General features: G+C 39.8%; 2 protein-coding genes across 2 annotated transcripts in view; one reads left to right on the forward strand and one right to left on the reverse strand.

Annotated features, from left to right (window-relative positions):
- Positions 1 to 2,395: 2,395 nt before the first annotated feature.
- Positions 2,396 to 13,428, reverse strand: DNAJA1 (DnaJ heat shock protein family (Hsp40) member A1). The gene is made up of 9 exons (XM_007176855.2): positions 13,271 to 13,428; positions 12,033 to 12,174; positions 11,703 to 11,880; positions 9,430 to 9,534; positions 8,484 to 8,711; positions 5,375 to 5,489; positions 3,926 to 4,041; positions 3,523 to 3,623; positions 2,396 to 2,777 (listed from the first exon to the last, which is right to left on the reverse strand). The coding sequence occupies exons 2-9, from the start codon at positions 12,162 to 12,164 to the stop codon at positions 2,559 to 2,561; spliced, it is 1,194 nt and encodes a 397-aa protein (XP_007176917.1). The 5' UTR covers positions 12,165 to 12,174; positions 13,271 to 13,428; the 3' UTR covers positions 2,396 to 2,558.
- A 1,158-nt stretch (positions 13,429 to 14,586) lies between these two features.
- The window catches only part of APTX (aprataxin), a 39,337-nt gene continuing 27,260 nt past the window's right edge, over positions 14,587 to 26,663 (forward strand). Inside the window, exons 1-2 of the mRNA XM_057549306.1 lie at positions 14,587 to 14,601; positions 24,413 to 24,499. The gene's annotated coding sequence lies outside the window, so the exon portion shown is untranslated. The remainder of the gene's footprint in view (positions 14,602 to 24,412; positions 24,500 to 26,663) is intronic.

Consider the following 26,663-nt stretch of genomic DNA (forward strand, 5'->3'; position numbering starts at 1 on the left):
GTTGTGCTAATTTCACAAGGGAAGATCTGCCACCATGTTCCACTAGGACCCTCATGGGACATAATCAGCTTCTATTTTTATTCCCTGCAAGTATGAATAGACAGGGGAGGCATCACAAAGAAAGCATTAGTGCTGGGGTGATGGAACTACACACTTCCACGGATGCACTTGTATTTCTGTGATGACCTTTGCCAGAGTTCTAACAAGAAAATTTTTTTTTTTTTAATACAGAATACAAACTTGTGATTTTCTGCCTCTGCAGGCTGTAACTATTTTCTTCTTCTATCTTAAGGATTTTTTTTTTTTTACTGTGGTGAAACAAAAGTAAAGCTTATTCTCAACCATTTAAGTATACAATTCAGTAGCATTAATTATATTAACTATTGTGCAACCATCACTTTTCAAAACTTTCATCACCCCAAACAGAAACAATTAAGCACCCACTAACTTACCGTTCCTCTTCCTCCCAGCCCTTGGTAATCTGTGCCTCTATGAATTTGCCTATATATTTCATATAAATGAAGTCCTTTTCTGTCATACATACATGTAACACATTTTGTTTATCCATCTGTTAAGACACATGGCTTGTTTCCTCTTCTGCTATTGTGAATAATGATACGATAAACATTGGGCACACAATGTTTCTGAGTCAAGGAATGGAACTACTGGGTCATATGGTGAATTCCACGTTTGGCTCTTTTAGAAGCTGCTTACAGAAACTGCACCGTTTTACATTTTCACCAACAAGGTACAGGGTCCTAGTTCCTCCATATTCTCACTTGTTTCCATTTTGGATTAGATTTTGGACTACTAGGTGTGAAGTTTTGTATCTCACTGTGATTTTCGTTTTATTTCCCTCATGACTAATAATGTTGAAAACCTCACGTAAGGATTTTTGTAATTTTTAAAATGTCTGAAAGTATTCTTAAATGTGTTACAATATAAGTTTATTGTAGAATTTAGACTCTCAATATAAATCCAGTGAAAACTAAAATTTGTTGAACCATTACGTTTAGTATTTTGATTTGTTTTCCTTTCCTGGACACCTGCTTCACTATCCAAATATGAGGGTAGCTGTCTGGCCACAAATGAAAAAAGAACCCAAGAATGATACGGAGAGGCTATCAATTAAAACTGTCACTATGACAAGCAACCTGAAGGTTTGGGAAATGATGCACTCTTTACACCAAGTTTCAGTCTCTTCTTTTTAACTCAAGTGTTCTGAGGGGAACTTAAGCTGTGGGTTACTTCCAGGTTAGAAATGTTTTAAGCCTCCTGATGACAATGAGATAGAATCTGAGCAGAATAAACAGTAAGCTCTCACATTCTCATTTCAGCGTTTGCAAAGATTTTAAAGCCCCCTTCTTTTGCTCATTACTCACCCCTCCACTTTCATTCCCCACCCCTGTTTAATATTAAACATTTAACTATGGTTAAATAGTATTTTTTGGTATTACTCACTTTAGTTAAATGAAAAATTATGTATCTTAATTAGTGAAAAGCCAATACTTCAACCTGGGAAAAAAAAGCCTGTGGTGACACATTGGACATGCTTTGAATCAGTATATTAAGGAGACATTCATACATTTCAAGAATTGCTTAAATTCTGATATCCAGATTTAAGCTTGTGAACATATGACTTTAAACATACAATTAAAGCTATTCATAATTTGCTATTCTACCAACATTAAATTACAGTTACTTTGGAGCATAAGTTAAATGGTTTAAAGTAAGCCTGTAACATACCTGCAAAACACCTTCCTAACTCATACATGCAAATTACTTCTCCATGTAAGGGTCTCATCACTCTAACCTCTAAGTTACCCTGCTCCAGAAGTGACTACTCTAAGGCTCACTGTGGTCCAAAGAGAAGGAAGAAAAAAAAAAAAAGTAACCAGGACCAATAGCTAGATAGATTAAAAAAAGATGGCACAGCGGAAGGGAATGCAATTCTACAAGTGCAAGCCCTCAAGAAGCAGCATGTTATATGATAAACCCCTTCTTTAGAAAGGTATCATTTCTATCACTGATACCACAGGCTAAATTAAATTATATAGCATGCCATCTTCAAGTAACAGTTGAGGCAACAGAGTAAATGCAGAGGCATCACAATGAATCCCACTTAACACCACTATACAGACCAACACTTCTCTACAAATTCTTTGTCTGACTGCCAGTTAAATACAGTTTTAACTCATAGCTTAACAATTAAGGGTCATACACTGAAGCCAATACATATACCTGGCATTTCAGTCTAAGCTATTCCATGTACATAGCTGAAATCAATCACAAAGTATGGCCTAACAAATGCTAGGGGAAATTTTTTAAAGTAGTTTTTACAAGTATTAAACTTATCTTGCACACTGAAGTCATCATACATACAGGGCAAAGTCAAAGCTTTTATATTTGAGTTTATTCTTCATTTAACTTTTAAAACACTACTATAGTTGAATATTAAAACAAACAATAGCAAGTAGTGAGCATATTATGATTATAGTCCTTCACTCAATCACTACTGCAAATAAAATGCCAGCAGTGAGTGTTATTCACTGGCCCCATTAGGAGGTCTGACACTGAACACCACCCCGAGGATGATGTTCATCATCCTCATATGCTTCTCCATTGTAATGGCGCCTTCTTTCCTGATTTGGATCAAAGTCCACTAGTTCTACCTGGTCCATTTCATCAGTCTCTTCTACTTCCTTCCTCTCAGGTAGGAGTTTTTCCAGCAAAGAGAGTTTATCCGGGGAGAGAAAGCCATTCTCAGGAAAGTTTACCTATAGTAAGAAATTTCTACTGTAAGTTTAAATCACACTTCATCCTTAGCTCCTTCGACAAATTTCCATTGACCCATTTTCCCCAGGAAAAAAACATGAAACCACACAATCTTCTGGTAGATCTGCCAATCCCAGGTTAGATCACATGTTCTAAAAAAGCATATATCATCTACTATTCTGAACTAGAGTTCAAGCTAAGGTCTTAAAAAGATCCTAATAAAACTACACTGTAATGATCACTTCTATTCAGCAAATACATTTTAATAGGAGAACCCATCCTAAAACACATTCTCATTCCTTCTAATGGATAATTTAAACAAAGCTATTGTTACTTAAAGATAGTTCCACCCAAAGATGTTTTCAATAAATGTTAAATTTGTGGGTCTGAGGCCACTCAAATTTAAGACTGAGGAAAATGGTTGGGTTACTTTAAGAACCAGAGCATTGCAGTATTTTGCCAAAAATCCACACCACCTAACATGCTTCTGTTGAACTTTAAGATTCCAGTCATAGCCTTTCATTAGTAAAATACCCACTTGCCACCCCCCCATCTTTAAATAGCCAATAATGATGCAAACAAACCAACAGCAACTTGTTAACAAAAAATGTTTAACATAACAAGAGTAACATTATATCTAGATAAGGGAGAATATAAACTTGGTTTCTAGCCATTCAGAAACTAATTGCTACTGAATTTTAATAAACTAATCATTCTCAAACATTCCTACAGTACTGTATAGCTTACCTTAAATTCAATGATTAGGCGACCCTTTTCATATGGTCTACGATAAATTGGCATGCCTTCATTTAGCACACACTTGATATCTCCATGCTTGACAATCTGACCTAAAAACATTGAAGCCAAATTCCTTAAATACAGTCACACTTTTACAAGGCAGGGAAAATAAAGAACAGAGCAATGTCCTAGCTAACTGATAGGGGTAAATTTATGTGAAATGATGCTGATACCTTTCATTTATAGGTTTTCTAGGGGCTTACAAAAGAGCCAGGAATGCACGATTTCAGCTCAGCTCAAGGACAGACATGTACCGAGCAACTTAAATGCCACTTTCCTCCGTGCCTGTACTAGCTACGAGCAGACAACGAAAACACTAGAATAGAAACAGACGCTCATCTAGTTACTGTACCTGGATGAGAAGTGATGACTATGGTTCGGTTGTCAAGAGTAGATATTGGCTTTTGGAAGCCACACAATGCCTCAACCAGCTGTATGTCCATACACATGAAAAGGTCTTCTCCTCGTCTGTACAATGTAAGTACGGCATATACTTAGATCTTCAAACCAGCAATAATTACAACTACCAAAGTAGGCAATTCTGTTCTCTTAAAAACAAATGGTATCTTTCAAAAGATGCCCTTTCTTCCCCATTCTTTTTTGTTTCTTTTTGATAGGTATGAAGTGGATTTATTTAGAGAGAAACATACTCCACAGAGTGTGGGCCATCTCAGAAGGTGAGGAAGGCCTCTTCCCCATTCTTAAGAGCTGAGAACTGGGAACAGCAAACATATGGAAACTGCCAGCACAGTTTCCTGGACAAGGCTTCAGAATCCCTCCACACACTGTAGGCAGTGGAACAAACCTGAGGCTGGGTCCTGGATAAGTTAGGGTCTATGAAATTAAATAAAGGGGATATGGCCAATTTCAAGGGGTAGTAATTTATTGATGTACATGAATTAAGTAATACAGTGCCTGGCACAGTATGAACACTTTTTTATATTTAATAACAACCCACTTCTTCCTCCTCATGCTTACTTTCTTTTCCAATTCATATTAATGAAATCTTTTCATCAGGCAGAATACTCTCCAGAAATACTCTTGTTGAGGATTTACCTCAAATGATAGCATCAAAATTCTGAGCTCGATAGCATTTCCCATTATTCTTGAGACACTATTAATCTAAAACCTGTTGCTTCAGATGTCATTCCCAACAGACTTACTGGAACCCTACTCCAGTCTTATGTTTTATAATTAGCCATTGATACATTATTTAACACTGTTAAATTCAGTGACGCACAAGAAAGTTATCATAAACACAAAATTATTTCCTAACAATAGACGTGAATTAATATATTACAGCTTCTTACACAGATGATTCTAGACATTTATTTAAAATTAAAAGCAACCCAACTTAGCATGAACTCAGGACTGAAGAAACTGGTGAAAGTTTCAGGGTACTTACTTCAAAACTAACTGCTTATAAAAAAAAATTGGGGGCAAAGTTTTGTCTAGGGATGTTTCTCCTACTCTATCTATTTATACTTATACAACACATCTCCTAACTGAAGAGGAGAAATCCAAAATTAGGCAACAAAATCCAAATTAGGCAACAATTTACCTAAATTTAGACAAAAAAAATAAATGATTTTTGTCTTTAGCTTCTTCTAAGATTGAAACATTAATGATTAACAATCATTTATAAAAGACATATATAGTCTAACTTTTCTGCTATACTTTTCTAGGTTATTTCTAGGAAATGTATTCTAAAAGTAATGAAAAAGCTCATTTATATCTGAGGAAAAAAAACCAAACCCAAATATGCAAGATGTCGGTTTGAGTATTTGATAAAAGTTTTTACCGAGTAAAAACAGCATGGTCCTTCTGATCTAAAACGATGATAATATCTCCTGGCTCCAGTCCTGGTTCTTGGTCTCCTTCACCATGGAATGTTATCTTCTGGCCATCTTTCATGCCTTAATACAAAAGGCTAATTTTACACTCTTAACATCTAAGCAAGGTCAGAATCTCTACTGAAACACAAATGCACGTTTGTGCATGAAAAAAATGTTCAAGTCTTTGCAGATGCTAAAGTTTTACAGAATTTACCAAAAACGCCCACATGCTTATTGGATCAGTCCAATTTCTTACTGAAGAAAGCTATCATAGTGGAGAACACAAATTCTAGAGGCAAACAAGTCAGGCTTCAAATCTCAGATCTGCTATTTACTACTAGGCCAGATTACCCTGGGGAAGCAAACTGCATAACCTTCCTAAGCATCAACTTTCCCACAGAGACCTATGTCCTCCATCTGGGCTCTTGTGAGGACTAAAGAAAAAGGTCTATGCTGGCACCAAATCAGTGACTGACAAACATAACCATAAATGTTTTTAACTATTTCATCGCTTTAAAAAAACTTAGGGCTTCCCTGGTGGCGCAGTGGTTGAGAGTCAGCCTGCCAATGCAGGGGACACGGGTTCGAGCCTTGTCTGGGAAGATCCCACATGCCGCGGAGCAACTAGGCCCATGAGCCACAACTACTGAGCCTGCGCGTCTGGAGCCTGTGCTCCGCAGCAAAAGAGGCCGCAATAGTGAGAGGCCCGCGCACCGCGATGAAGAGTGGCCCCCACTTGCCGCAACTAGAGAAAGCCCTTGCACAGAAACGAAGACCCAACACAGCCAAAAAAAAAAAAATTACTTAAAAAAAAAAAAAAGTCCCCACAATCACATTAAAAAAAAAGTCAAATCATTTCTATTAAGTCTAACAGAAGCATAAATCAGACTTTCTTCCTTCTATTTTATTAGCAGTAATATAAAATCTAAAAATTTAAAAAATATGTAATATTTATATTGAATGATTTTTAGTCCTCTTTTTTGTTTAAAAAAAAGAGGATAATTAATTATGGTTGGGTACTTTCAGACCACGTGGTTATTAGTGTCAAAAATAAGGAAGTTTTTCCAATAGGCAAACACTTAAAAAAAATAATTAATTAATTAAATTTATTTTTGGCTGCATTGGGTCTTTGTTGCTGCGCGGGCTTTTTCTCTAGTTGTGGCAAGCAGGGTCCACTATTCGTTGCGGTGCGCAGGCTTCTCTTGTTGCAGAACATGGGCTCTAGGCGCGTGGGCTTCAGTAGTTGCAGCATGCAGGCTCAGTAGTTGTGGCTCGTGGGCTCTAGAGCGCAGGCTCAGTAGTTGTGGTGCACGGGCCTAGTTACTCTGCGGCATGTGGGATCTTCCCGGACCAGGGCTTGAACCCGTGTCCCCTGCATTGGCAGGCGGATTCTTAACCACTGCGCCACCAGGGAAGTCCATCCAACAGGTAAACGCTTCTTAAAGGCCAACACATTTACTGAGATTTCTTCCCTCTGGCCCATACACCTTAGTTCAGTAAGGGCTTACTTAGCCAACTAACACCTCTTTAAACAGAACTCATGTGTTTGCAGATGATTTCACTACAGCAGTAGTGCCAGATTTCCTGAACCAATGATCACTGAGGTCACCCAACAAGAGCAACTTTGTTTCACTTTCTATTATGGAAAGTATTAAACTTACATAAAGTAGCCAACAGTACAAGAAGTCCCTATATATCCATCAATATAGATCCAGTAATTACCAGCTCATGACTACTATTTCATGTATTACACACCTCCATCCACATTCCCTACATATATTTCAGTTAAAATCCAGACATACCAATTAACCCAAATACTTCAATATATACCTCTAAAAAGAGAAGAACTTAAACCAAAATATCAGTATTACACACTGACAAAAGTAAACATTTTAAAAACTTTTATTTATTTATTTTTGGCTACACTGGGTCTTCGTTGCTGTGCGCAGGTTTTCTCTAGTTGTGGCGCAAGGGCCTCTCATCGCCGTGGCTTCTCTTATTGCGGAGCACGGGCTCAAGGCAATTGGGCTTCAGTAGTTGTGGCTTGAAAGCTGTAGAGCGCAGTCTCAGTAGTTGTGGCGCACGGGCTTAACTGCTCCGCGGCATGTGGGATCTTCCGGGACCAGGGCTCAAACCTGTGCCCCCTGCATTGGCAGGCTGATTCTTAACCACTGTGCCACCAGGGAAGCCCAACAATCTGTCTTTAGTCACTCACAAGGCAAAGTAACTGTCTCACTACACTAGTGAAGCAGTTAAACTCAGCTAAGTTTTGCTGGTTGTTCCATTAATGTTAAGAGTATGGGCAGGGACTTCCCTGGAGGTCCAGTGGTTAAAACCCCACGCTTCCACTGCATGGGGCACGGGTTCAATCCCTGGTTGGGGAACTAAGATCCCATAGGCTGCAGTGTGGCCAAAAAAACGGGCAAGTGCAGCATTCATAAATGGCTTCACTTACTACTAATGCCCTCCTGAGTACATACTGTTGGTAGCAAGGGGGGAATCTTACCAGAGAGAAATTCAAACCCTACTAAACAGGGACCAATTAAGGGGAAAAAAATGGAGGGAGGGGAGTACCATGATTCACATGGGTGAATACTATTTCAGGAGCTTAAGTTAATGTAGATGTATATTTTCTAATAATAGTTTCATTTTAAAATAGCAAAGTCTGAAGGAGCCAACCATGCTGATTATTTCAGAGTAAGCAGCACCATTTATTCTGGGGCTATACACATTTCTAAAATTTCTACAATGAGTTTGTACTGCTGTAATACATTTTAAAGCATTTTTAAATAAACTGACAAAATTAAGGAATTGGCAAAATAAAGTAAATCCTAATAATACTTAAAGAAAATTTTAAGTTATAACCCAAGAGGCAGAAACTGACGTATGTTTACATAATCTGTAAAAACCATTAGAAAGTAACATTCATAGTCTAAGTTCTTACAAATAAGTTAATAAATCAAAATATACCTATTCCTTACTCCAACAGTAGTTTTAAACAACTATAAAATGTAACATTAATATAATTTGCAATAGCACTCAAGAATTGAAAATAGAAAGTGGCTCAGAACTCACCTTTGTCAATATGAACTTCTAGAATTTTCTTCTCTCGAACTATCTTCCTTCCATTGCAGCTTTTACATCTATCTTTAGGACTGATCCGCTCCCCATGGCCCTGGCACTCCATGCAGACAGACTGAATTTGCTGAACCATTCCAGGTCCTATCTGATGAATTCTTATTTGCATTCCAGTACCTCGGCAATTGGGACAGCACTCTACTGCTCCTTTCTTACCACCTCGGCCTAAATAGTTCAAAAAGAAATTATGTTTGAATTTAGTACTGGACATGGTGACAAATGTTTTAATGAGACAGTTCCTAAACACTCCACTTCATTAATATTTTCAAGGTCTGATGGAATGCCGCTATAAGAATCTACAATTCAGCCTTTTTATTTGATAAAATATCGCCACAATCAGCTTCAGTTATCTATAAACATCTTGATTGCTATTTTCACAAGGAACCATTTCAGAATTCTGGATTTTAAACATGTGCTCCCAAAGCACAATTCTTAAAAGACTAGTTTAACTGTGAGACGAGAACATTTTAGAGTTTATTTTCTTTAGAAAATACCATATTTCCAACAAATAACTTGTATTTATTAGAAAAACACCTTAGAGGTTCACAGCCAATAATTTGACAGCTGATACACCAAAAGAGGATACTGTCAAATCATATTACAGATTATGAAGCCACTGGAATGCCTCTGAAGTTCTAGAGGATAGGAAAGACTCATCTCTGAACAGTGCTGAGAAAAACAGACACCAAATTAGATCTGTCCCACCTGCATTCAAAATACACATATAAAAATGCTGATAATTTGCTAATATTTCTCTAGGAGGTGGATTCAGGTGGTTTTCGTACTTGCACTCTTCAGAATTAGGTAGTGCAATATGTCAGTTTTATATATCCAGAACGGCTTCAGTTCCATTTTCAATTATATTATGAATGTTAAGACATACCTTCACATTTGTCACAAATCACATTCTTTTGCAGAGCTAGTTTTCTTGTTGCACCATTATATAAATCTTCTAAGGTTACTGTGAGTTGATGCACAACATTTTTACCTACAACAAAACATTGCACATTAAAAATCTAAGATGCTGAATCTTGTGTTCTGCACTATAAAAACGGTAAAGGATAATGAAAGATGAGCCCTACAAGGGTACACTCTAACTGTGGTGTAATTTCAAATAAGAAACATCCGGTGAGATTAAGTAATTTGTATAAGGACGTAGTTACGGCCATCCTACATTTTACGGCAATCAAAAACGTTAACTGCAAAAATCTCTTGAGAAAACTCATGTTATTTAAATAGACATATTTCACAGTAAATTAACCCGAACTGTTTTTCTGTCCTAATATATTCTTTGAGTCGTTCACTTATTATATTGAGTAACATGACCAATTACATCGTCCAAAAATTCTTCAGCACACTAAGTTCCAAAAACTAATCAAGTTTGCCCAGGGAAGCTGACATATTTTTTCAGCACTAACTGTTTAAAGGCTAGATTTCTCTGGCTTCCCTGGTGGCACAGTGGTTAAGAATCCGTCCACCAATGCAGGGGACACAGGTTCGAGCCCTGGTCCGGGAAGATCCCACATGCCGCGGAGCAACTAAGCCCGTGCACCACAACTACTGAGCCTGCGCTCTAGAGCCCGTGAGCCACAACTACTGAGCCCGCACGCCACAACAAGAGAAGCCACCACAATGATGAGTAGCCCCCGCTCACTGCAACTAGAGAAAGCCCACGCACACAGCAACAAAGACCCAACGCAGCCCCCCCAAAAAAAGGCTAGATTTCTCATCCTTTACCATAGTGCTGTGCAATAGAACTTTCTGCAGTGATGGAGATGTTTTGTATCTTGTGCTAGCCAACGCAACAGCCAGCAGTCACACGTGGCTATTGAGCACATAATTATGGCTACTGCAGACTAAGTAACTAAATTTTCATTTTTCTTTGCAGTAATCTAAACTTGATGTGGCCAGTGGCTACAGAAGAGTGACATATCTCATCTAGGAATGGGAAATGGAAGGTGGAGATCATCTAAGAACAGAGGCTACAGAAACATAGTCACCTGCCAGATAGGTAGTAAGTTCCCAGCCAGTGATTCTCCCGCAAGGACTTTATCTACCATGAAATACTGCCTTACGCTTAAGTGAAAGAAGCTCTTGAACTTCCTATCTGCAGAACATGTCTAATGAACATTTTTAGTTACCAATCAAGAGTGAAGTGCCATCAACTATAACTTGTTCCTAGATCCACTTTTCTGTTCTGTATCACAAATACTATTCCATGTAATTGGTTCTGGCACGCTGAAAAGCCCTTCTTACTTTAGCCTTACAGAGTATAAAGCTTCTTAAATTTAAGCAAATATTTTCCAATATCACACTAAAAAAATGACCTTGTATTGATCTAAGCCACACAGTAGAGTTTGCCAATCAACTGACCTTGACTGAAAATTGTTTTAAGGTAAATTTCTTAAAAATAAATAAAATACACCCCTCTCCTTTTAAGAGAATCTGAATAAACAATTTCCAGTCCTTCTGAATCCAAAAAGGCTCAGAGAAAATTTAATGGTTTGCCCATTAAATTGCCTAGAATGGGCTCTACCCATTAGTCCTTGTTTGTATGAACTACACTGGGAACAAAGTAAGATTAACTCTGACCAGAACACTGTACTTCTATAACCAGTATCTCCACACCCCAGAAACCACATTTCTATTAAATGTTAAGGGCACATATTTTGATATAATAAAACTGAAGCAAGATTAAACAGATAGCATGCTATTTGGAGGCAACGAACCTGTGTTCCAATTAAGACTCTGATGCATAGCTATATATGACCTTGACAAAAATTTAGCATTCTGAACCGTAATTCACTTTCGACTGAGTAAGGCCACTGTACCTCCCATTGAGGCTGAGGGGTGGGGGTGTGCGGATTGAGAATAAAATAAAATCTGTGAAAAGGGTTTTGAAAATTATGCTCCTATACTTCATTCCTTTAATGCTTGATAACAGCACAGAAATCCTATGTACCCCAAGAGCTTTACAAGCACTCACTTGTTAGCACTCGATTGGCTTAGCTATTTTTAGTCTCATCAAATCTCATTTTTAAAAACTCTTACAACATTATGCTAACAAGTAAACAAGCATTTAATAGGTGAATTCTCAAGAATTTACTTTGACCAACGGCTAATTTTAATTTGCCACACGTGAACTGTCATTCTTACCTCTCCTTTCTCTCTGCATTCTGCCTCCTCCTCCAAAAAACATATCAAAGATGTCCATGGGGGAGCCAAAACCGCCACCTGCTCCACCTTCTTTAATTGCCTGCTCTCCTCCTTTGTCATATAATTCCCTCTTCTTTGCATCAGAGAGCACTTCGTAAGCTTGAGAAATCTGTTTAAACTGTTTCAGAAAAGGGGGGATAAATTTCACTCAAAAAACTCAACTGTTACAAAGCACAGCCACTACATTAGACATACTCAATTTCATGTTGTAATGAAAATACCGTACACCTGGCAAGAACTATTCAGCTACGTTATGAGTGTACTACTTGCCTTCTCTCCTTCATTTGGATTCTTATCAGGGTGGTACTTCAAGGCCAGTTTCCTGTAAGCCTTTTTCAATTCCTCTTGGGTGGCATTGGGTTTGACCCCCAAAACATCATAATAAGTGGTTTCTTTCACCATTTCCTACAGCCTAAAATAAGAAAGTTTAATTTTAGCCGACTTTCAACTGGTAGTTTTAATGAATAAAATTTAGGCATAGAAATCTGTTCTCTGAGAAACCTGATTGTAAAAACGCCGCCTTCCCTAAATTTCACAGAGAAGGTAACAGTTCCTTTGGTAATTTAGCCATAAATTCTAAGACTAAATATAAGTTAATAATTATCGGGATAATTCAAAAGCCTCCTATAGCAGCTGGTTCCCACTCTCCCACCTGAAAGCTCCCATACTAACGCGACTATTGTCTGGATTTTTCCTGTTTCCCTTCCCAACCAGCGACAGAGGGCAGTAAAGGAGAGGAGCACTAAGAGGTTCAATCCACTATCATTATTCTTGATAAATCATACACTTCCTAGAAAAGACATCTGGGCACAAGGCGGGGAGGCAGTGTTTTATGAAACTAAGAAACCAGCCCCAGAAAGCAAGCTCCCCTCCCCCTCAATCCTGAGGCTGTTTCTCAATCACAGGACGTATACCTCCTCTGCTTCGACCGCCGAACCTCTCTCGCCCCCACAAGCCAGCGTAGTTTACACGTTGTTAGGTTTTCCCCTGCACTCAATGCCGACCGTTAGGGGTTCCTTCCTTTCCCCTCCCACCCAGGATGAAAGGGGTGGGAAAAGCCCAGCACTCAACAAAGCGAAGGAGGAGAGACCGGAGAAGCGAACGCCGCAGCCTCCGCCCGGCTCCTCCCGCAGCCCCTCGCCCCCTAGTTCCTTCTGCGCGTGCGCACAGGGTCGCCCACCACCACCCCCACCCCCACCCCCACCCGCCCGCCAGCGAGCGCGGGCGGAGGGAAAGACGGAGGCGGCAGGTCCTTGGAGACCCCTGGCTAGATAGATAGGGCGTGGAGAAAGCTCCAGAAAGGGTCTCGGGCCCACTCGCTGCGCGCCGGCGAGGGTTGCCGGGGTACCCCCACCAGCCCTCCAGAAGGAGAATCGTGGGTACAGGAATCGACAACCCTCCCGCCCACGCGGAGCCAACCGCCTCCCGACCGCGGCTCCATCCGGCTTCCCGGCGCAGCCAACGGCACCGGCCTTGGTACGAGGCGAAGCCCGAAGGCTGAAGCTCACCGGTGAGGGGGCCGATGCCGGTGTGGGGGAGCGGGAAGGAGCGCGTTGCTGTGCGCAGCTCGGGCAGCCGCCGCTCCTCAGCCTTTCCACCGAGCGTTCTGGAAAGTTCCGCCTGAAGCGCCGCAGCCGTCGTCTTTTGTAGCCGAGCGCAGGCGCGTCACCCGCCGGAAGTCCCGCCCTTCCCGCCGCTGTCACCGCCCCGCGGTTGCCTGGGCAACGGCGCGGGGGCGCTCGGGCTGGGAGGGGCTGTGCGCAAGCCTGGGTCTCCGGCGTTTGTGGAACTTTCTGGAGCCCTTTCCTCCACCCAGCGAGTGCGGGAGTGCGGAAATCTCGAGCGGGAGGGGGGATTACCTAAGAGCGCTGCAGTTTTGGGTCAGCAAGGGATTCCCAAATCTGTGGGGCCGCCGCCGCTTGCGAGAGCGCGGAAGATTCGGGAACTGGGCCCCGGGCAGGGGCTGTGCGCTGAACAGGAACCTCTCAGAACAAAGCCTTTTGCCGCACCTCTTCTCCGCCGGCGCCTCGTTCACCTCTTTCGGCGTCTCTAACCGGCTTAGTTTTTTAGCCTTGAGATTCTGGGAAGCCGCCGAGCACGAAATGCTGAGCAAGACGGGCCGGGGCCCCAGAGCAATCACCCACGCAGTCCAAGGCCTCGTAATTCACCAAACTGCGAAGTTGGAAGAGCTCTTAGTGCAAGTCCAGACCCGTATACACACGTTATTTGCTTTGGGCCTTGCCATACATCGGGCTCAGGCAGCGCTCAGTGGGGAAGCGTTTGCATTACCTTGGTGCAAACCGTGGGCCTTGGAGTCTCTCTGGCCAGGCGTTCACCGGGTTTGGCTAGCGGGGGACACAGTAACACCAAGAGTGGCTAACTGGCAAATAGTTTTAATTATTTGACCTAACGTTTAAGTCCTACTAGTATGTGAATCTGGATCTAGAGTCTGCCGAGTGAGTCCTTCAGGCTTTCAAATGTTGAGTTCGGGACATAATGGAAGATGGGGTCTGTCTTCCGTGTTCAATAACAAAACAAACACAGGAGGACCTAGCACCAAGGAAGATGGAGATGCAAAGCTGAAAAAGCCCGGTTCACTCAGACTTTAGTAGGGAGACAGACAAGTCAAAGAACTGTAGGGGAACCCTGTTAATCTGATGGAACAGGGAAAGCTTCTCTGGGAAAGTGGCAGTTGAGCTGAGTTGTGAAGAGAGAAGAGTATTCCCAGCAAGGACAAAGTGCAAGGGAAGGCTAAGATTAAGGTGTGAAAGAATATGATGTTTTTAGGAAATTGCAGGTACTTGAATATAGCCAGAGCTGAGAGCTGGAGTGATGGAAGGTGAGGCTTCAGAGCTAGTTGGCAAACACCTGTTGGTGTATGTTACTGAACTAAGAATTTTGAACTTTACCCTGGAGGCATCCTCATACTTATCAGTTCAGCCTTATCTCTTTAAATTGTAGCTTTGTGCATTTTCCCAAATGCACTTTTTCACCTGTTTGTGCTTGTGGTACGGCTGAGAAACATCTAACGTTTCTTTTTTTTTTTTTTTAAATTTTATTTATGTATTTTTGCTGCGTCGGGTCTTCGTTGCTGCACGCAGGCTTTCTCTAGTTGTGGCTAGCAGGGGCTGCTCACTGCGGTGGTTTCTCCTGTTGTGGAGCCCGGGCTCTAGGCGTGCAGGCTTCAGTAGTTGTGGCTCGTGGGCTCTAGAGCGCAGGCTCAGTAGTTGTGGTGCATGGGCTTAGTTGATCCGTGGCATGTGGGGTCTTCCCGGACTCGGGGCTCGAAACTGTGTCTCCTGAGTTGGCAGGTGAATTCTTAACCACTGCGCCACTAGGGAAGTCCACACCTAACGTTTCTAATCTTAGATGTTACCTTCTCAATTATCACGTCAGGTATAAAGGGTTTTGTTTTGTTTTCTTAATCTTCAGTCACTAAAACTCCAGTGCTGCCAGGCAGCGAGCTAGGGCTTGATAATATAAAAATCACGTTAAGTCGTTTTCCCTGCCCTCAAGGATAAATGTTGACAAAAGAAGAGTATTGGGGTGCCAAGTAGGGGGAACCTTGCACCATCCAGATGAGTATCCCAGGCGGAGAGACCAACAGTTGTGAAAACATGAACAATTAATAGAGAACAGTAAACAAACAGCTAATAAATATCGTCCATGTGTTATGTAGGCTTTGAAGTCCTCAAGTCCCTACTTTAGTGTAACGTGAACTGCGTTTGTGAGTCTAACATTGGTTAAGCATAGGAAGTAAGCATCAGTATGGTGTATATCAAATCACTTCAACGGAGAGTTTCCAGAATAAATATTACCATGGCTAGTGTTTCTCAAGTATTACCATGTTTAGTGTTTCTTTTTGCCTGAGGAACCCAACTGAAATTCCCACACGTTTTAGAAAGATGAAAGTGTGATACAAACATGATACCGTCTTGAGACTGAAACATTAAGACTATGAAATATGATATTGAAAATACTTTTAAAATCTGCAAGCTCTTTAAGCTTAATTCCTTTTTTTCCAGTTATATATATATATTTCAGATTATTTTCGAGTATAGATTATTACAAGTTAATTCTTTATTAAGAATAAAATAAAGGGCATAAAATTTGGTTAAAAAAGAAAACTATGTACTCATTTGCTTGTATGTGCGTAGAATATTTCAGAAAGATACCCCAAAACTAGTAATATGGTTGCCTGTGGAGAGAGCTAGCTGCTGGGGGGAGGCAGATGGGAGGAAGAAATTTCACAATATACCTGTTTGTAATTTTGGAGTATTTAATCCATTTGAATGCAGTACATATTTAAAAAATTAAACTTAAAAATGTATAAAATTCCCTCCTCCCAATTCAAGCTTTGAACTAGTAACTCATCACTCCAGAAGCAAGTTAGGTGATTTTTAGTTGCCTTAAAAAACATCATTACGTATGTTCTGTTTGACGGTTTTTCCTTCATAGAAGCTTATGTCAGTGGTGCTGAAAATATGTGCTGCTAAATATCCTGGTTTTTCAGTAATAGAAGTTAACACTTTTAAGAAGCATTATTTACATAAAATACAAAAAGATAAGCAGTAATTTAGAATGTGATCTTTTTTGGTGCAGAAATAAGATCATATTATACATGCTGTTTGCAATTTGCCCTTTTGGCTTAATTTATTGTCATCTTACCATGTTAGGATAAATAGTCTAGCTTGTTATTTTTAACGAACTTATAGTGTATGGCATGCAGGCACTATATTTAACCATTCCCCTATTGAGCATTTTGGTAGTTTCCACTGTTTCATGAACACTGCTGCTGAGGTATTCTCAAATAACAGCTTTGGGCACTCATGAAAGTATTTCTGTAAGACAGACATCTGGAACTGAAATTGCTGTGTCAATGTGAATGCAAATTTAAAATTGAATAAATAACTTTCCATATCAGTTTGTCCCCCTGTCAGCAGTGTATGAGTGGACCTTGCCAATGTGAGTTCTGTCTTTTTTTTTTTTTGTCTTACCTTAAAGGTTAAAAAGTGATATCTGTTGTTTTAATTTGACTTTCTTGAATTGTGTGGTTAGCATCCTTTAAATGTTTACTGACTCTTCTTCTGTCACCCTGTCTATTCCTCTCATTTGACCATTTTTATGTGGTGTCCCTCCACTGTTTTAATGCTATATAATAGCACCTTTATCTGTGATAGATAGTAGGTGTTAATGTGTCGTGTGTTGCAGTTATTTTCTCTAGTGTTTTGTAGCTTTTGACTATATATGTGTATATATTTGGACCATATAAAGTTTTAAATTTTTATGTAGATAAGTTTCAACTTTTTCTTTTTGGCTTCTGATTTCTTTTCTTCTCTCTTCTTTTCCCCTCCTACTTCTCCTTCATTTGCTATGTTTAAAAGACTTCACCAATCCAACATTATAAATATATTCTCCCAGGTGTTCTTCTAGCACTTTCATCGTTTCATTTTTCATATTTAAATCTTTGTTCCACCTAGAAGTTCTTTTGGTGAAAGGACTGAGGGTTGTTTGTAATTAACTGAGTTTTATCTTTCTCCAGATGGTGAGCTAGTTTGTCTAAATATTTTAATACTCTTTCTCCTAACTCATGTGAGATGCCACTTTTATTGTGTACTGAATTTACTTAAATTTAATGTCTGGTAGGCCTCTTTCTCCTCATTGCTCCTTCTTTTTACAATTTTCCTGGCATTTTCTAGTATTTTTCTTCTTTTAGATGAGCTTAAGAATGTTTCTGGCAGATTACCCAAAATCCCAACGTGATTTTGATTGTCATTACAGTGCTTTTATATATCAGTTTGGGAAGAACTAGCATGTTTATAATGTTGAATCTTCATCTCTGTAAACAAGTTATATTGTGCATATAACTGTATATTCATTTTCTTTATTGTGTTTTATGCTTTTTTTAAAATTGAAGTACAGTTGATTTACAATGCTGTGCCAATTGCTGCTGTACAGCAAAGTGCCTCAGTTATACACATACAGACATTCTTTTTATAATTTTCTTTTCTATTACAGTTTATCGCAGGAGATTGGATATAGTTCCCTGTGCTATACAGTAGGACCTTGTTGTTTACCCGTTCTACACGTAATATTTTGCATTTACCAACCCAAATTCGCCGTCCATCACCCTCCCTCCCCCCTCTTGGCAACCACAAGTCTGATCTCTATGTCTGTGAGTCTGTTTCTGTTTTGTAGATAAGTTTGTGTCATATTTTAGATGCCACATATAAGTGATATCATATGCTATTTGTCTTTCTTTTTCTAACTTCACTTAGTATGATAATCTCTAGTTGTGTCCATGTTGCCGCAAATGGCATTATTTTGTTCTTTTTTAAGGCTGGTTAGTATTCCATTGTATATTATATACCACGTCTTCTTTATCCATTCATGTGTTGATGGACATTTAGGTTGTTTCCATGTTTTGGCTATTGTGAATAGTGCTGCTATGAACATAGGGGTGCATGTATCTTTTTTAATTATAGTTTTGTCTGGGTATATGCCCAGGAGTGGGATTGCTGGATCATATGGTAATTCTATTTTGAGTTTTCTAAGGAACCTCCATAATGTTTTCCATAGTGACTGCACCAACTTACATTCCCACCAACAGTGTAAGAGTGTTCCCTTTTCTCCTCACCCTCTCCAGCATTTGTTATTTGTAGACTGTTTAATGATGGCCGTTCTGACCGATGTTGAGCATCTTTTCATGTGCCTACGAGCCATATGTATGTCTTCTTTGGAGAAATGTCTATTAAGGTCTTCTGCCCATTTTTCAATTGGGTTGTTTGGTTTTTGGCTGTTGAGTTGTATGAGCTGTTTGTATATTTTGGAGATTAAGCCCTTGTCTGTCTCATCATTTACAAACAGTTTCTCCCATTCTGTAGGTCGTCTTTTTTTTTTTTTTTTTTATGGTTTCCTTTGCTGTGCAAAAGCTAGTAAGTTTGATTAGGTCCCATTTGTTTATTTTTGTTTTTATTTCTATTGCCTTGGGAGACTGACCTAAGAAAACGTTTGTAAGATTTATGTCGCAGGATGTTTTACCTATGCTCTCTTCTAGGAGTTTTATGGTGTCATGTCTTATGTTTAAGTCTTTAAGCCATTTTGAGTTTATTTTTTGTGCATGGTGTGAGGGTGCGTTCTAACTTCATTGATTTGCATGCAGCTGTCCAACTTTCCCAGCACCACTTGCTGAAGAGACTTTTTCCCACTTTATATTCTTGCCTCCTTTGTTGAAGATTAATTGACTGTAGGTGTGTGGATTTATTTCTGGGCTCCCTATTCTGTTCCATTGATCCATATGTGTGTTTTTGTACCAATACCACACTGTTTTGATTACTGTATGCTTTTTGTTTTAAACCAGGTCCTGATCATTTCTTCTTAAAGATGTTATTAGACATTGTCTTCTTGTTTCTATCACGAATGGTCTCTTTTCTTACCATTATATTTTATTTCAGTGGTGTGCTTTGTAACTCTTACCAGATCACAAGTATCCATGGAGATAGCTGGAGATGACTGTAGGCATGGTAGGAGCCAGTTTCTTAAGGGCTTGAGAATTATGCTAGAAGCTTGAATTTTATCTTGAAAGCTCTTGAGAGATCCTGGAAGATTTCAGGGATGGGGTGATATAACCTCTAACAGCTGACTTTTTTTGGGGGAGTGCCTGTCAGGCACTCTCTATAAATGTTGTCATATTTTAACCATATCAACCTTGTTTTACAGATGATTTGATCATATTTACATTTTAGAACAACCATTTGGGTGCTAATGTGGAGGATGGATTCATAGGAGGCTTTTATGATGAGAGATTAGATTAGAATTGGTAAGGCCAGGACTTCCCTGGCGGTCCAGTGGTTAGGACTCCATGCTTCCATTGCAGGGGGCACAGGTTTGATCCCTGGTCGGGGAACTAGGATCCTGCAAGCCGCACAGCATGGCCAAAAACACAAAAACAAAAACAGAGACAAAAAAACCCCAAAACAAAACAAAAAAATTGGTAAGGCCTACATAGTAGAAATGGAGAGGGAGGGAAATATAAATATAGAGGTAGAATCTGCAGGTCGCGTTGACTGGATGCAGAGTTGATGGAGAAGGAGTCATGGCTGACTTCCAGCTTTCTGTCCTGAGCAAGAGGTTGGAGATGCCCTCCCGGAGATGGGGAGACCTGAAAGAGGAGGAAAAGGAAGCTGTGGTGGGGGCAGAGTTGGAGGGGAGGAAAGATGAGTTGAGTTTTGGGTGTGTAGAATTACTGCTATGCTTTTTTTCTTTAAAAAGGAAAGAAAAATTTTATTAGAAAGTGCAAAATGGAAAGTAAATTCTAGCTAAAATGCTAGTTTAAATGCTTGTATGAATTAATTTAAATTTCTTGCAACATTTAGTTTTTAATTGACTGTGGGGCCTAGTGGGGCTGGAATTTTTTTTTTTTTGAGTGTCAGCAGTTTGTTCTGGTTCTCCTCTTATCTCTGTGACTACACATTGTCTCAGTCTTCTTTATGAGCTATTCTCCCTTTCAACCCCCAACCCTCAGTTATTTTTTATTTTATTTTATTTTTAAAAATTTATTTATTTATTTATTTTTGGCTGCGTTGGGTCTTTGTTGCTGCGAGCAGGCTTTCTCTAGTTGCGGTGAGCAGGGGCTACTCTTCGCTGCGGTGTGCGGGCTTCCCATTGTGGTGGCTTCTTTTCTTGCGGAGCACGGGCTCTAGGCGCCCCCGGGCTTCAGTAGTTGTGGCTTGTGGGCTCAGTAGTTGTGGCTCATGGGCTCTGGAGCACAGGGTCAGTAGTTGTGGTGCACAGGCTTAGTTGCTCCGCGGCATGTGGGATTTTCCTGGACCAGGGCTCGAACCTGTGTCCCCTGCATTGGCAGGTGGATTCTTAACCACTGTGCCACCAGGGAAGCCCTGTTATTTTTTAAATAAACTTTTAATTTTAGAATAGTTTTACATTTATGGAAATGTTGCAAGGATAGTACAGAGAGTTCCTGTATACCTGGCACCCCGTTTTCCCTGTTGTCAGCTTCTTAATTAAAATGGTACAGTTGTCACAACTAGTGAACTAGAATTGTTACATTATTATTAACAAAAGCCCATTCTTTTTTTAAATTGAGTATAGTTGACATATTATATTAGTTTCAGGTGTACAACAGAATGATTTGATATTTGTATACGCTGAAAAATGATCACCACAGTAAGTATAGTTACCATTCATCACCATACAAAGTTACAATTTTTTTTCCTTTTTAAAGTCCATTCTTTATTCTGATTTCCTTAGTTTTTACTTAATGTCCCTTTTCTGTTCCAGGACCCCATCCAGAATACCACATTACTTTTAGTCATCATGTCTCTTTAGGCTTCTCTTGACTGTGACAGCTTCTCAGATTTTCCTTATTTTGGATAATCTTGACAGTTTTAAGGAGTACTGGCCAGGTGTTTTGTAGACTGTCCTTCAATATGGGTTTGTCTCATGTTTTTTTCATGGATAGGCTGGGTTTATGGGTTTGGGGGAGAAAGACCGCAGAGGTAAAGTGCTAGTTTCATCATATATCCAAGGTACATACTGTGAACATGACTCATCACCGTTGATGTTGACCTTGATCACCTGGCTGAGGTAGCATTTGCCAGATTTCTCCATATTGTGAAGTTACTCTCCCCCCACCCCCGCCACCTTTTTCCATCCTGTACGCTTCAGAAGGAAGTCGTATTCATCTTGATATCATCAGCATAAAGGCATGGTCTGGCACAGAGTAGTGTTTGTTGAACTTAATTGGTTCCCTGTTATTTTGTGAGTCTCACTAAAGTCCTGACAGATAATTTTCTCTGTTTTATCAATATGAAATAAAAATGAGTGAATTTGAGTAACTTCCCGAAAGTCACAAAGTAAATGGTCAAATTGGAATTTGAACCCAGTCTTTCTGAATGCAAAGCCTGTGGTCTTTACCATTCTGGCTTCACAGAGACTTGTATTTACTTTGGCCATCTTCCCTAAGTACTTGTAATACAAAAGTGTCTATAGATAATGTGGTTAGATCCTTGGTTATATGGAAATTTCATTCTTCTATAATTCATCTTTTCAATTTAAAGTTGTACTTTAGACTTCTTAGCCTCGAAAAGGGGAGACGTCTGTGCCCTGTATTGCTTGATCCAATTCCAATGGAATGTCTTCTTTTTAATTCCCTACAGAATTGTGGAGGGTGGGTTGCAGCAGGGCCATACTGGGAAAATGGATACCAGTTAAGATGCTATTACAGTAGTATAGGACTGGCTATATAATTTGTAAGGCTCAGTGCAAAATGAAAACATAGGGTCCCTTGTCAAAAATTATTGAGATGGGAATTCCCTGGCAGTCCAGTGGTTAGGTCTTGGTGCTCTCACTGCCAGGGCCCAGGTTCAGTCCCTGGTTGGGGAACTAAGATCCTGGAAGCCGTGTGGCACAGCCAAAAAAAAGATTATTGAGAATTTCGAGACAGTGACAGCAGAGCATTAAACCTAGCATGGGGCTCTTCTAAGCATGAGACCCTGTGTGACTGCACATCACACAGCCATGAATCTGGCCTTGCAGTAGAAGCAGTAGGCAAAGAGGGCCAATATTAAAGCTGTGGGAGTAGGATTGGAGAAGAGTGGTAACGCAAGGTATTAAAGAGGTAAACCTACAGGGATTGATTGATGATTAGATGTGATAGGTGAGTGGGCGGATAATATATGGAATGTAAAGTTTCTGATGGTTTAATACTATTCACTGACACAGGAAATCAGTGAACCAGGTTAGCTTTGAGGGGAAAATAATGAGTTCAGTTTTGAACATATTAACAATGGAGTGTGTATATTCAGTCAACACTTGGATACACAAGTATTCATAGAAAAAGAGCAGGAGGATACAATCAGAACTGAAAGTACTTACTTATCTCTGATGTTGAGGACCAGGGTGGAGGGTGGCCATTGGGTGGGGACTTTAACCTTTTAAAGAAAGTGTCCATGTATTTCTTGTATAATTGAGAAATAATATTTTTATTCATGAAAATCAAGTCACAAAGTATTATTGTGTTTGTAAGAGAAATGGATTGAATCTGAAAGCAAAAGTTTGCAAAAGTTTATACTAGTAAAAAGAGAGGCATTTATGAAAGAAATAGATTTGCAGCTGCATATTTTCTGTTGCCAGTAATACCATACACATGATTCAAAATAGGTTGTTAGTTTACTATTCTTTAATTTTTTTGTTGAGCACTTACAATCTATTGGTTGCTCTACAGGGTGTATAATTTTAAAAACTTACATAAAATTTTACTCTTAAGTTGTATCTCTGTGTGATCTTGGGAAAATTACCAAGCTTCTCTGAGTATAGTTTCTTTATTGGTAAAGTAGAGACGAAACTAACTTTACTGGGAATGTGAGAATTAAATAGGATTATAAGTGAAAGTTCTTTGTAAACTCTAAATTTTGTAAATTCATACCCTTTAGCTCTGCACCCTTCTTAGTGAGCCTCCCATCTCCTTCCCAGTTTCATCTCCAACAGCCTACCTTCTCAACTCGTTTTCTCACCACCTCCTGAACATCCCTTGTACTTTTCTGCTTCCTTAACTTTGGTCTCATTCATTTGTTTAATCAACAAGTGTGTATTGAGCATCTCACCCCCCTCGAGGCTTTGTTTAAATATCACCTTCTCAATGAAGCCTACAATGTCTACCCTATTCAAAATCACAATCTGCTCTTCCTCTTTAGCACTCCCAATCCCCCTTAACTTTTTTATATAACTTCACACTCATGACATAACAAATTACTTACCTATTGTCTCTTCCCGCTATACCGTCTTCCCAATAGAAGTAAAATTTCATTTAGATAGAGATCTTTGTCTGTTTTGTTTTATGATGTATCCCAGGCATATAGAACACTGCCTGGTACAGAGTAGGTACTCAATACAAGTTTATGGAATGAATGAATGAATGAATATGCATTGTGCCAGAGTTTAAGCCAGGCACCAGGTAGATAGTTGTGAAGAAGCAGAGATGGTTCCTGCCCTCATGGACCATCCAGCCTAGCACTATAGTGGTTTTTCTGCCTGCTTGGGCTGCCCTCCTGCAGGAAATGTCAGTGACTAATTGCTGAATTCAGAGTAGGCTTTCTGCTCAGCAGTGAGCAGTTTTCAGATAATTTTGCTTTTAAGTTTAAAAAAAAAATTCTGATAGAAAGGAAGAGGAGGGAAAATAGCAATGCATTCTCTCTAGTCATTCTAAGTTAAAAGTCAACAATTTTCCCCAATGCAAGGCAGAACAGTATCCTCTTTAAAGCGCCGGGCCTTATAGATTGTTGAAAGAGGTCATGGAGTATAGCTAGTTTACTTTTTCGTTCTTTCTTTTTAACCTGAAGAAAGATGGTTGTAATTTTTCATGCCATTGACGAATGAAAAGATGTGCAGTAAACATGTTTATTGCTGTCTTTTTGTAAATTGTAGAATGCTTCATCCATGAGACCTTGACCTATTTCTTCAGGTCCTCTATATGCAGTTGGTCAATATGAGTTTTTATATTGCTAGAACTCTTTTTTAAGAAAAGAGGGGAAAAAAGAGCTCAAATTGAATGTATTTAAAAATAAGCTGCTGACCCAGCACACTTAAAACAATGTGTCAGCAACTATTCTTTCTCTCACTCTGTTCTCATACAGGCAACCGCACAATCTGTGGACCGTCCAAGGCTGGGGGGCCTACCTGCAAGATGGAATAAAGAATTAAGGAAGAACACTGCTGCACAGGTATGCAACTGAACTAAATGATTTTTAATATCCCTTCCAAATGGAGACTATTGATCTTGATAATTTAAACTCCCAAATCCTGTTTGTCCTCATTTATTTGAATAATTCAGTTGATAACATTTTGTGTATATATGTCTTCTAAATAACTATTTTAATTCTTCACCTCACTTTGCTATCAAATATCTTCTAACTTAAGTTTGATATTCCACCTTAATTTCTTTCTCTGCATGTAAATTCTTATGTAAATATGGATTATTTTTGCCCATGATCTTTTTGTCAGAAAAAAATTGATGAAATGAAACTCTTGTGGAAGTAGCCTCAATCTATTGTAAAAAATTTCTGTGGTGTCCCATGAACCCATGCTTTGATGTAAAAAAATTTACTCTGCAAGATTTTTATTATTATCTTGCACTAGGTAACAACTTAACTTTGTTTAACAATTGTTGTATTGTGAATAAACTCTAAAAGATCCTCAACAAAACAAAGAACAATACAAAATAATAATTCAACTCAAGCAATGACCCCTATGCAAGGTCTCCTCTAATGCTTTTGACTGATTTATAAGCCCTCTTGTGTGCTAACATCACCCTGTAGATACACTTCTATCATAGCATTTATGTAAATGTATATAATGTATTATAAACATTGATGCCAATGTCTTCTTTTAGAAAGTGTTCATAGACATTTCCAAGGATACAAGAAAAATCTCCAAAACAAAAAAATCACACACACATACACACAGGATGCCATAAATTAAAAGTGCAGAGAATGAAGAAATAAAAACATGGCTAGAGACAAAATAGAGCCAGGGACAAAGCTAAAAATGCAGACAGGAATGACCTTCACATTTGCTACAGCTGGACCATGTATTTGTCTCTAAGCTGACAGCCTCATTGGTCCTACAATTCGTGGTGTCCATAGGTAAAAAACAAACCTGTTACTCTGGAGAAGTAGAACTATTCCCAGAATTGAGATCAGATTGGACTGTCTCCCAGAGATGCTCATGAAGAGAACATTGTGTTATCTGAGGAGCAGTGTCCTTGACAGCATCCCTGACAGGGTGTCTAGTTCACAAGAATGCCTCTTACAGCCTGATGGCAGCACACCAAAAAGGGATTCAATGGGTTAAAGCACTGTTTCTGAGGTGGAGCACTCTCAGTGATCATGGCTTCACAGCATTTTATTTCTCACACCCACTACAGTTATTGGCATATAGCAGGTGTCAAAAAGTATTTGTTGAGTGAATGTCAAATGGAGAAGACATAGTTCAAAGGCTCCTTCTAAAAGGCCCCACTGATTACCAAGGCCTAACATCCTGCTCCCCACTCTGCACCCCTTTTTAGCTATCAAGCGATGCAGTTATGAAATATTTCTTCTACTGTTGGGGTAAATTGCCATTTCAGTTTTAATATTAAACTTATCATGTCTTCTCCAAATATGGGAGTGAGGCTGGGCCATTTGTGTGTGAGTGTACACACTTGCTGGTGGTGGTAGTGGTAGTTTTGGGTCCAGAAAGTACTCATCAAACTGGGAGGTCAGTTTGCTGGTGACCTTCACAGTGCTACTGGCTTAGATCCAGACTCCCACATCCAGGCTGTTCTTCAGAGCAGAGGCAGAGTTGGTGATGGTGCCACATTGGGCCTTCGTCATTGGTCTGTGTGCTGAGCATAAGGAAGACCCAGTAACAAGTCACAGTGGCACTGGCATTAAAAGAGACTCAGCGCTGAGCTAGCAGCTCCTGACTCAGGGCTCGTTATAGTCCTGTAGGGTGACTGGGGTTGAGCTGAGTTCACGGGTTGGGGTTCAGTCATTTTAGCTGGTAGAGTTAGAGGCTTGGGTTAGGGCCTGTTATAAGGGTTTTTCTTCCTGGTGTGTGTCACCATCTCTCATTCCTGTCTGTCATCTTCTTGTTGTCATTGACGTTGTAAAGGTGTTTTAGAGCAGGAACGTGGTCCCTCTGTGCAGCTTTCCACCTGCATAATCACAGGGGTGTCTTCATCATGATGAGGGAACTCTTCATCTTCTGGTGTGAAACCTTTCCTTGTTCTCGCTTCAACAGCAATGGCACTGCCAGGCCTAGAACAGGAAACTGGGGGGGCAGTGTAGTGGCAAAGAATATGGACTCTAGAAGCTGACTCCCTGGGTTTGAATCCTGGCCCCTTGA

This window comes from Balaenoptera acutorostrata, chromosome 6 (genome assembly GCF_949987535.1).
Source record: "Balaenoptera acutorostrata chromosome 6, mBalAcu1.1, whole genome shotgun sequence".
In the NCBI taxonomy this organism is placed as follows: Eukaryota; Metazoa; Chordata; class Mammalia; order Artiodactyla; family Balaenopteridae; genus Balaenoptera; species Balaenoptera acutorostrata.